The 12,343-nt window shown below is 38.4% G+C and overlaps 1 protein-coding gene across 13 annotated transcripts in view; it reads left to right on the plus strand.

The window, feature by feature from the left end:
• The window catches only part of CAMK2D (calcium/calmodulin dependent protein kinase II delta), a 268,565-nt gene that overhangs the window by 189,423 nt on the left and 66,799 nt on the right, over positions 1–12,343 (plus strand). For 10 of the 13 annotated variants that reach the window (XM_025213353.1, XM_025213351.1, XM_006031684.3 and 7 more), the window contains exon 7: positions 6,787–6,889. In XM_025213353.1, coding sequence (XP_025069138.1) covers positions 6,787–6,889 — 103 coding nt within the window. Of the gene's footprint in view, positions 1–774; positions 848–6,786; positions 6,890–12,343 lie in introns of all 13 variants that reach the window. The other 3 variants (XM_025213355.1, XM_006031692.3, XM_025213357.1) reach the window with 1 other exon arrangement.

Below are 12,343 nucleotides of genomic sequence, written 5' to 3' on the forward strand. Positions count from 1 at the left end.
AAGAGTTGCAAAAAGACTGTATCCTTCAAATGTGTTGGGTTTATCCCACACTAAAACATGTATGACATCCTGCTAACAGATTTCATTCAACATTCATTTCCGTACCTGCAGGTACACTTTCTCTGTGATGTATGTCAGCTTGTAGATTTAAACACCACTTCTGTTCTGAGACCGTGGGTTGCAGTAGCAGAACAACTGGTCACACATTGCTGCATTAGAGTCTGACAAACCCTCAGGCAGGAGATAATAATTACCAGCTAAATTAAACTATGAGAAGTTAATAATTTACCTAAAATACATTACTTTACAATGATTTTACTGCTGTGATTGCTAAAGCAGCAGAGAACTCTCAATAAGGCAGGAAAATAAACAAACACTGTTAAATATTGAGCATAATCTTGTAAGATGATTTTATCGGAACATTTGTCAGTATCCATATTCCGTTGTATTTTTAAATGTTCTGATCCTCGCAGTAGCGTCATCTCTTGACCGGGCCTTCTGCGTGGAATCAAGCGGAGTCTGTGTTGACCGCTACCCTCCCTTTGCAGAGCAAAGCAGGTTAAAATAAGGCAAAACCTTCACATGATAGAATCCTGCTGCTTCTGAGATAGTAGCTGCTCGATGCAAGTGATGTGTGTACATTTCTGGAGGTTGTATATTGTGTACATCCTCAGTTGTTTGCTAGTTTTGCACTTTAACCCAGTCTCTCTGAGGGTATACAGACAGTGAGTGTAAGCTTGGAACTAACACACGCCCCCTGGTGTTTGCATGCAGTCATTGCATTCAGCAGATCCTGGAGGCTGTGCTACACTGCCATCAGATGGGCGTAGTCCATCGGGACCTGAAGGTGAGTAATGCTGCTGGAGTAGATACCACACAGCTCCTAATTACTGTTCAGCTGCAGTTGTGCATGTAAAGGCAGAAGGAGCAGATTAGACTTGACCAAAACACCTTACTTTGCCAGAGAATCCACCTTCATTTAATGGATCATCACTATTTTTGCTAGAATTTCAATTAAAGACATAAAATAGCCAACTTTAAGTACTGTAGGTGCTTTCCTTTTCCTCATTCAGCAGCATAAAGATCACATCTCTTATAAAAGGAGCAAATCTCTGAAATCCGCTGAAGGAAGCCTGCTAAGCAGTCATCATGGTTTATACAATCATCTATCTGTTGATCCTTATAGACATACGCACACAAGGTATGATGATTTACAATGCATCTCCAAAGCCTGAAGACAGACAAGCAAGCTATCTGTTACAAGGTCCTCCAAGAGCTCTTACTGTTTTTCTGTCATCCCTTGATCACCATGTTGATATTTATAATTTTCACGGCATTCAGCCTTATGCCATCTCTCAATCTGTTAGCTTCAGAGTGGCCCATGGGGTGGTACAGGCACCAGGGCATGTGGTTCACAGACTAGAGGTTGTCAGTTCAAGGCTGTAGCAGAAGCACTCAGCATGGCCCTGTCATATTCCAAAAAGACTGCAAATGCTGCTAAATACCTTCTCACAAAGGAAAGGAAAAGTTTCAGAAGAGGGAAAAGCTATTTTTCACGTGTTGTGGTGTCTGCATTGTTATACAAACAGTATTCCAGTCTACCATCCCAGAGCTGCCTGGAGGGATCATGCAGTTTACAGGACTATGAATATCAAGCCATTTGAGAGAGACCTGCCAATGAAGCCTGCAAAAAAACAAACAAGCCATATGTCCTAATAGTAAAATATCACCCTCCTTGTGACTGCTTTTTCCAAGACCTGTTTTACACTTTCCATTCAGGTGGTTGAACCATGTAATACCTTTGTTTTAACCTGAAATATCTACCATTGTCTGTCCATAATGATCCTAAAGAACCAAGTTTTCCAGGATAGTACTAGTACTGAATAGAAGCTTGGGGTTGGAGCTTCCTTTGCTGTGAGAAATATAACCCCTTTCTCATTCAAACAGCCTTCCAAATGACTGGAGTACGTATAACATTCCTCTCACTTCTAAAGCCAGTTTCAAGATTCAAGTAAGGAAGTGAGATGCTCTCTCCACTTTCTGCCCCAGAAAGCACAGACACAAACTGGATAGTCTCTCAAAGCAGAAAGAGAATCCTTATCACCCTATTTATAATGAGACAATCTAAATTCAGACATAACTCAGTCTTCATGATCTCAAATATATATATAAATTAACTTTCTTTACATCAAAGGCAGATAGAAATGTATGCTGTCTGAAAAGAGAATTCCCTTTCAGAAGGAAAATAAAAGGTGGCTTCTGGTGGTTCTCTGCTTGCTATGACTCTCTTCCCTTGTAATCAGGAGTGGAGGAAGTGTGTGTTTAAGTTTGCTCAGCTTTGTATGAGATGAGTCCAAGGGGTTGTAATCCAGGAAAACAGGAGTCTGAAAATCCAGAGATTGTGATGAAATCCATAAGCACAGCTAAGCTTTTCTGAAGTTACCCTGTTTATATTGCTTTTAGAAAACATTACAATGCTAAGTCTCTATTTAAATCACAAATCCTGCTCAACATCTGGATAACATAAAGGAAAAATGTTAAATGAAAGGTGGTGAAATTTGCCCAGGTGCTTTTAAGATGCCTGTTCTGTCTGTTACTACACTGTTACTATACTTCTAGCATTAGAAGCGATAAAGGCACTGGAGCGTAGCCATACAAATTGAGAAGTTAAGGAATGGTTTCTGGTACCATCAATTAAAAAGTATATTTTTCTTCAGAGAAGCCTGAAAAAGAATGTTCTCTTATGAAACCCAGCTGTTCTCTACACTCCAACCCATGTGTGGATTTCTTACCTTGGCAAACCCAGAATTAATTGGAAGCAGAGGAGAGAATTTGTTCCTGCCAAGTTAATTTCAAAACCATTTTGTTTTCAAAATGAAAACTTTGGAAAGCTGAAAAATGTTCATCTTCTTTCCCTGTAGAAGTGGTAAAGGAAAGTGAATATATTCTGAAGTTTATGTTAAATTCTTTACAAAACTCTCCACGCAGGGAAGCTCTGGAAAAGCTCCAGCAAGGAAGCCAGAAAGGAAACTATAGGAGTCCGTCATGGCTTTGCACAGATTCTCAAGATTTTCTGAGTTTGGCAGCATCTTTTCAGCAAACCCCATCTGCATTCTGCTTTGTGAAATGCCTGCTTGTATTTTATATTTGAAGGAGAAGACCTGACTTCCTTTTAGGAAAGCATACCTTTCTTTTAAGCTTCTGAATGCAAGTTATTAGCTAAAAATGAAGGGCCACTGTGACCCCCATCAGAGTTTTAAGCTAACCAATAGAAATACTTATTCATGATATCTTTAACAAAAGTTCATAGTGCCTTTCCCTGTAGGCATTTCAAGATGTAAGCTACACGGGTACTGGCAATCAGCAGCATTGTCTCTGGCAAAAGCATGATGATTACTGCCCCCACGCTCCTCTCATTGTGAAAAAAAATAATTGCGATCATGCTCCAGATGTATTAAAAACCACACTTAACCTTTAAGAATAAAGACCTTTAGAAGTGACATTCATAAACCCTGTTAATTTATTTACAAGTAACTTTATTAATCATTACTGCCATTCTACATGCATGACTGCAGCCAAACTGTCTTCCTGAGTGCAAGTTGCTGCTTTCTGATCCAAACTATTAATTTCTTCAGTGACTCAGAAGACTATGCTGTTAAACAGTCTCCCAAGTCCTCTCCAGTTATGCATATACACTCCAGCCATTCAACGTTCATGCATGATGATTATCTACTGTGTTTCTTATTATCCTGAACTGACAGCTGCATGTTGTTTAAATGCCTGGTCCCACAAAACACTGCCCAGAAGGCTGTTGACCTTGCAATACGACTAAATGTGCTTTTTTTTATTGAAACATATGTATTATCTTATGAAAATGGTATTTGCTTAGAGTACATGAATCCCATTTGATTGGGAGATTAAAGAGCTCTAATGGAGGGGGGGAGACTGAAACGCTATTTTGAATAGGATCACATATTGTGAAGTGGTATGTGCTTGACGAATTAGGATTTCTTTGTGCCAACTGAAAACAGATGACATTTCACTGGGTTTGGATTGTTGAAGGTCACAAACAAATAAGATCATCCATTGCTTTAAGTGGTTTACATAAGCAGTGCATTCTTGGAAGTAATTACTGTAAACTTATCTATCTGAAAGCCTCTAGGAATGTATTTGACCATGTATTGAAATAGGTATGATGGGTCCTTGTTTATATCAGCATCAATAAACCACGACAAAATTAAGAAAATATTTTTAATTATTTTAGTAAATGTTGGGGATAATGTGGTTAAGTGGATATTTAAAAATTAAGAGAATGTAAAGATTTAATTTTATTCTGAGACACCTTAATCTCTATTTGGAAAAACTGTCACCAATGATGATAGGAAGAATCTTGCATTTATCAGGTTTTATTAATCCGCTAATTTTCAGTAATATAAGGATGATAGATAGAATGACTTATCTTGTACCCCTTATCAAAGTTAAATGTGTCTTTGAAAAATACCTAAACAAGAGAGATACTGAAGAACTAATGCTAGCTTTTGTTACAAGCAGAATATTTGTCAGAAAATGTCCTATTTTTCATCCTCCTAACTTGCAGAAAAAAAGTTCTTTAGAGCTGAAATTTTCCTATTTGATTTTAGAATTTTTGGTTGTAGACTGAAGGTGAGAAATCGAGGAAGGTTCATTTGATCTGTTTTTTTAGTTCAGTAAGAGGGAAAATAATTTAAGCAAACACATTTCTAAACAAAACTTTTCTAGGCATGTTCACAGCAAAGGAATTAAAAATTGTTCATATATAATTAACCTTTAGTGAAGAAGTAGCTAGGTTTTAGGAGTAATGATTAATAAGAGTTCAGTGAGACAGGAAATAATCACTTCTAAGCAAGATTTTAGGAGAGCCTATTCATAGGCATTTCCATTAATATTATAATTGTTGTTAATTAATAGCATCGCCCTAAAGCATGGACGTCTTAATGGAGTTAGCACTCTTTTTTCTGGGCACTCCGCAGGCATACACTAAAAGACAGTCCTTGTCTAGAAAGTTTACCAAGGCACCAGTTTGGTGTGTGTTGATATACAGGATTAACCTTAAGCGCATGAATAGTATATTGGAAGCCATGGTTGCCCACATGTTTAAAATAAAGTATGTGCTTATGGATTGGATCCTCAGTTTAAAACAAATAGTAATGGACCTACGTTTGTGACAACTATGACTGAGGGCCACTTCAACAGAAGTAACTGAGATAAATAAACCAAGACTGTAATTACATAAACATAGAATGGTACTTACATCTTTGAAAAAAAAAGTGATGTGATGGAAAAAACTTATATCAGGGTCGCGGCCTATGGGCCAGGTCTAGCACCTTGTCATCTGGACTGCGGAGCGCCTCACGAGTCTCTGGAGGTGCCTGCACACTGTGGGGAGCCTACATACCGGCTCTAGCATGCAGAGCAGCACAGGGCCTGATCCCAGCACTTGGGGCCAGGTAGAAGGCAGCATAGGGCACAGGAGCCTGGGCCTTGCACATGGGGCCAGGCAGAGGTGGTACAGGGCCCCAGTGCCCAGTAGAGGCAGCATAGGGTCATGTAGCCCCAATCCTAGCACATGACCCTGGGCTACAGGGTGGGGTGGTGCAGCCAGGATCCAGTCATGGATCCAAGCCCATTCCTGGGGTATGGGCCCGATCCAGCCTGCAGACCTGCTCTGCACCATTCATGGGGCCCCACTCATGGGACCGTTTCAACCTCATGGGGCTAAAAGGTTGAAAATCACTAAGTTATAGCAACAAAGGGGGAAAAAAAGAAAATAGCTGGCAGGGAAAGGGTACTACATCCCACAGTTGAATCCCAGCATTTTTTTGCATTTTTTGTTGAATTCTAAAATATTCTGCAAATTACAAAAAGATTAAGGTTCCTGGAGTAAAGTTATCTTTCGAAAAATGCATTTGTTATACAGTCTGAGAAGTATATTTAACAGGATGTACAGAGAAAGGTTAATTATACACTATTAGGAATGTTTAACTCTGGTATTACCTTAGGTCTTATTTTAAATGTGTACACTGCATGTGATGTTTTAATTCAGATCAAATCAGTATAACTTCTTTAAGTGGTTTTGGAGTTTTTGCAACTTTTTTCTGAAACACAAAACCACTAACTTGTAAAGATCAGTACAGATTACTTATAAATGTCAATTGTAGTGCATATTTCTATAACAAAAAGAGATCTCTCAAATGTGTACACCACAGTGCAAAACCATTTTCTGGTTAAAAATGCTCTGAAATTATTACTCTTATTATTGCTATGGTATTATGGTAAGCACATTACAATTTTAGTTATTTAAAATCTGGATTTGACACCTGATCCTGAAAAACTCCATACACAGATAACACCCAGAATCAAACATAGTATTTATTTCTTCATTTTTGTAATAGTCAGCTGTTAGAGACTTTGAATTTTCCATGTCACATAGGCAAATGTAATACATTTACATGACCACTCAGGTCATTTAAAATCCACTAGTAGGTCTGAACATCTGACTTAGTTCTGTTGCCACACAGGATGAGGAAGGACATCTACAGGCCAGGTGGTCCTGTAGAAACTAAAATAAAATGCTAGGAGTTTTGCACTGTGGAGGAAAAAACACATGCTTTTATTCCATGCAGCAAGGCAGTTTTTGGATTTTGCAGCATTGCCTGTAATGGGACTTCAATGGGAAAATATAAATCTTTAAAATAGTTTTTACTTATCATGTGTTCTCATCTCAATTTTTTCTCTCCCTAAATAAAGCCTGAGAACTTGCTTTTAGCTAGCAAATCCAAGGGAGCAGCAGTAAAATTGGCAGACTTTGGATTGGCTATAGAAGTTCAAGGAGAACAACAAGCTTGGTTTGGTAAGTAAACCTTTTTCTATTTTCCTCCTACATTTTATCACATATTTTTTTTCCCTCGTATTAGATCCTGTTGTTACCATCCCAATGGCAAATTTCTAATAAAAAGGGAAAAGGCAGGATATTTAAAATAGCAAAGTACGTATGAATAAGGTGCCTCTAACTCAAACAGATCCCTGTCTGCATAAGGCACAACTAAAGAAAAAGATAGTACAAGATGTTTGTAGCAGCCACCTGGTGCCACTTACAGGTGGAAAGCTCTATCTAAAAATTAAACAAAATTGGGGGGGTTACTGTCAAAGTATAAGAATAAAACTAAAAGGGATTTGTGTCAGTAATGGGTTAAACCAGTGATTCTCTAGTGTGCCATGAGATCCTTTGAAGAGTGCCCCAGGTGCAAGGAGACAAGCGAGGCAATGAACAGATAAACCAAACTTAGATTTGTCCCTGCCTGGACAATCCCCCACCCCTAATCCTTGAAGTCTAGTGAGGTATGCCTCGAGTCCAAAAAGGTTGAGAAACATTGGGTTAGACATTCTAATTTGTACATGTTTGTGCCTACTGGCAACTTTATCAACAAGTCAAGTGTTTTAAATCCTAATGATTTATATAATAGATTTTGATCATCCGGAAGTGACAGTGTTATGCTGGGGATATACATATTACCACTGAATATAATTCACCAAAGGACACATTCAGAAATAGTACAAAATACAGATGTTGTATATGGGTGACAAAAGACTTGGAAAACAGAGCAAGCATATCTCTGGGAAAAAAACCCCCAAAGTTTTCATCCTGGGATTATTTTTTTAGATGGTATTTCAAAAACAGAGTGATTTCAAATGAGTGCCCAGGATTTTACAACTCTCACAGGTCTTCATAAAATCCTGCATTTGATTTTACAGAGCTGTGATGCTTTTAAAATGAGTATCCTGTGCTACAAGCAATTCATCAGGGGCTGATATGTAAACTTCCAGAAGGATGTAATATAAAAAATTCAGCATGGTGCTGTACATATTAGGCAAAGATGAGCACTGTTGCACAATTCAACATCAAACCAAAGGGGTAACTGAGCAAGGCTTCTGGCATGAAAGCAATTTGAACAGAATTGACCCCTCAATAACAATTGACCACATATCTATAAATAAAGAGCAGGGTGGTAATTGAAATTAGGGGTGGACAGGGAGGTTCTGAAAAAGAAAAGGAAAGAGTTCACACCTTCATCCTGTAGCTCACTGGCTGATCCTCTCACAGCTGTTCAAATCCCCACTCCCATCCCTTTGGTAGGAGTCATCAGCTGAATTATAAGGAAGGTTGTATAAGTAAGACTCGTTTTCAAAAAATCTTTGCTATTAGCTGTTAGCGGGGTATTGGCCTGATTTTAAGAATCAACAGCTGATACTCAGTTGTGTGCAACATCCCTAAAATGACTGATTAGTGATCACAATGCATTCAGTCAATAAGTTGATGACCTTTATTGATACACAGTAGCAGCATATGACAGTTAGCAAGCAAGCAAAGTCTTTTACTATACACTGTGCCCCAGGGATACACACAGGAAAACAGACAGCTGGCCAGCATGCAGTCCTCTTATTCAGGTCTCTTGCTTGAGTTTGCAGTGGTCTCATCTGAAGGAAGTTGCCAAATGATGAACACACCCTTTCTTTGTTCCCCTCAAGTCTTATACCTTTAGTCCATCCATTGTGTACCTGTCTGGGTCCATTCATTGGTGGTCCAGTCTGACATACCTTGTCCAGCCAATAGAGGTAGCAGGCGTCTGGTAAGATGTAATCATGTAGTTGGAATCTTTCTATCCCTAATTTGGACTTTCAGGTACCAGAAGTTAATTTCTGAAGCTGTGCAGAATGCATGCGAGATGGGACTGCTTCTCTTCTCAAGTCTCGTTAAACACTCTTCTCTCCCCCACACAAAAAAAGAAAAAAATCTCTCTCTCTGGAATGTGAGACCTGCCTTGTTACAGAGCTGCTCCCCTGCTAGGCCATGAGAGTATGATTTTGCTTTCTAGCATGCTAGTTAGCTACACTTACACTGACTATATTGAATGATAAGCAATAAGCACTAAAATTCTAAATATTTGACATTTTAGCCATCACAGGGGGGCTGAGAAAAGTACTATATTATAACAAGCCCTTTATTTTTCTCTGTTGGATTGTGCCTGTTTTGGATCTCTTAATTTTCCTCCCTTTCTAATTATGAGGCCTGATCATAGGTTTACAAGGGAGAACTTGATCGCACATACCCTGTCTGTACAGACTGTTGAACTCTTTTTCTCTCTTTCTTCCAGTAGAGCTTTTTTGCCAGTGGGTTTCCCAGAATTTAGAAACTCTCAGTTTTCTTAAATACTAATAAAAGCTGTGACCCATTCTGGGTTTTGATGTTCTATATTGTCCTGCAAGGTAGAGTGAGAACCGCCTCCTTGTCACTGCAGCCAGTGGATTGATGCCAGCAGAAAATCTGGCCCAGAGTTCATGTTGTGTTTGGAGAATGAAGGATACTTTCCTGTTTTGCACATTTTGTAAAGCAAATGACCTTTATTTCTCCTTAGCTACTGCTGAGAAGTGTGGTAGTCTTTGTCCAAAACACTCCACCCTGTTAGCAGGTGTTTATTCTACAGAGAAAAGTATTAGACAGACTCTGCCTACTCACTGAAGCAGGTGACTCATTATCCCATTTGCCATCCATGGAAAAACTCCAATTAACTCACTGAGAGCTGGGCTGAGTTTTAGTTTGATTTTGCTCTAAACTAGGAACAGTCCTAATTTACAACCTGAATAAAGTTATGCAGCTGCTTATATGGGCTGTCCCATTGAAGTTAGTAGAACTAGTCCCACAGGCCCACAAGCCTAACGTGGAGCCCATAAAGATGGTAGATTATTCAAATAATAAGTTATTATTATAATTACTTATAATAAATATGAGGAAGTTGGTAGTGTGCAGAAGAGGAATCTTAGATTATAAGCTAGTAACAGTAAAAAGCATATCCTCTTATTTGTCTATGCATCACCTAACTCAGTGAACCTGACTGGCACCTGTGGACACTATCATAATAGATACAGAAATAATAATAAACTACTTGTATGGCCCTTTCTAGACATCAGGCAACAAATTCCATCCATGTAAATAAATCCATTGTGTTTCATTAAAATAACTGCTATCAGCAGTAGCTTAAAGGAATGTATACACCCACACTCATCTATCCATTGATTTGAAGATTGGGATTAGTATTGCAAGCAGTAGCTCTGACCAAATATATAATGTCCTGCTTAATAACAAGTTAACAATTTCACTACACGTTAGCTGTCATTATGAAAAATCAAGATTGTGGACTGTTTAATCTTTGTCTCTATTTGCTTTTTGAAATATCAATAAAATATAAAGATGAGTTGAAAGCATATGGATTATTCAGGAGAGATTTTTGCTGTCTTCAGAGCCATGCAGAGTTCTTGCTCTAGGTACCATGCAATAGCTAGGGCAGCCAGTCAAGCAGTTTCATTTTTCAACCATGACATTTATTTCCAGACGTTGCATAGAAGTATGGATGGATCTGTCTTTAGTCTGAAAGCCAGAGGAACCCTCCTGAAAATGGACAAAATAATATTCCATTGCTTACTTAATAGAAAAAGCAGTAAATATTGTTTCTATCTAAAGCTCTGTAGAAGCTTTATAAACTAAGGAAACTAAGAAATGTATGTTTTCCTTCTGATAATACTCTGTACCACAGTTCACATCTTCCTTTACCCTTCAAAAAAATATTCTGGGCAGTGCCAAAACCATTACAGTAAGTTCCCCTCCTCTTCAATTCCAAAAAAAGTTCAGGAAAAGGAAACCTCATCCTTCAGCTAATGAAGTTGTAGGCTTATACATTATCAAATTAAATAGTCTTCATAGGTTCAATTGCTTATCTTTTCAGTAACATATATGTTTACTCTTGTAATGTTTGTATAATGTGACTTGTAGGTTGTGGCATATTTGAGATGGGAGACATGGCCCTTCATGAAATAGTCACCAAGTACATATGCTAGTCTTCAAGCATTTTCCAATCTTACAAGTATAAATACCGCAAAACAAGTACTTACTATTCTTGTACAGTTGTGTTTTGAACAAGTCTGAAGTTACTTATCTCTTTTACTGCTTTTATTTTTCCTTTATGCTTATAGTATTCCAAGGAAAAGGGGCAGATGATTACATTTGGTGTCATCTTTCATGCCTGTTTTCTTCTGAGAGAAAACAGCATTGTGCAGTATTTAGAAAATGAGAAAAAATATGCAGCCTTCATAGGCCAGATTCACTGGAGTCTAAGTCAGGTTTCACTTTTTCACTGAAACCCGGTGCTGAAAACATCAGGGAGCATGGGTGCCATGATGGAAAGCTGCTACAATGTCTCCTACAGCAAAAGAGGGCTATCTGAAAAACACAGTAAGAAAAATGAGTGGCACTGGTTGAAAGGAGGTCACAGCCTGATTTGATGTCTTCTCTCAGCAACTGCAACTGCTGGTGGTCTGATGGGAATTAGACTTCTGCTCTGAAGGAGGGCAGTGAATTACAAAATAGTTCATAATAGATATTTCCTTACACTTTTTTTTCTAAACCTGGCACTAGGTGTGGATTACATATTGATCAACCTTTCCTTGGAATCCAGCTGCGTTTTTATCCGTGAAATCCAGCTGCATTTTATCCACGCGTTTTACCTTCATCTGCACTTTAAAATCATGAGCCTGTAGCTTTCTTCTCTACTCTGGTCTGAACAATATTACTGGAATGCCATTTAAAAGTATATGTTTGATTATATTCCTTACAAATCTGTTTGCATGTCATTTAAATGTTCCAAAGATAGATGTATGGATGGATCAAAGGATCTATGAGAAATGACTTGTAATTCCTAAGTGAGCACTACAGACATCATTTTTATTGCTTGGGGTTAATTTATGATGCTCTTGATGTTGATAATAGTGAACAGCCAGCAAAAATGTTCATTTAATTCAGTGCACATTTCTCTCTGTCTCATGTTTTGAGAGTGGGTAGGAGAGGTAACAAAATGCCTTATGGGCTAGCCTTGATAGAATAGATAAAAAGTCCTGTCAAGAATTATCCTGCATTTTCATGAAGATAGACCAGATGGTTTGGTAAGTTTTTCTTCTCTGTAACCTTATATGATTCTCTTACATTGGATAATCCAGATTTACAGTATTTAGGAAGCATCCCACTGATGTGATGTCATGAGTACAGCTCTACCAGGAGGAACAAAAGTTGGACTGCTGGAATAGCCAGGTGGCCAATAGCATTTTTTACTATCATCTCTTCTATAACAGACATAATGATAACAATTATGATGCCCTGTCTGTAGTAGCACTGTCTTTGTCACTGCTACCAGGTGAACTGAGGCTTAAAAGGAAAATATCCAGTGCGCGCACAGTCTAAAAGGTGGTGGTAGGGAAA

The sequence above is a fragment of the Alligator sinensis genome, unplaced genomic scaffold (genome assembly GCF_000455745.1).
Source record: "Alligator sinensis unplaced genomic scaffold, ASM45574v1 scaffold563_1, whole genome shotgun sequence".
NCBI classification, from domain to species: domain Eukaryota; kingdom Metazoa; phylum Chordata; order Crocodylia; family Alligatoridae; genus Alligator; species Alligator sinensis.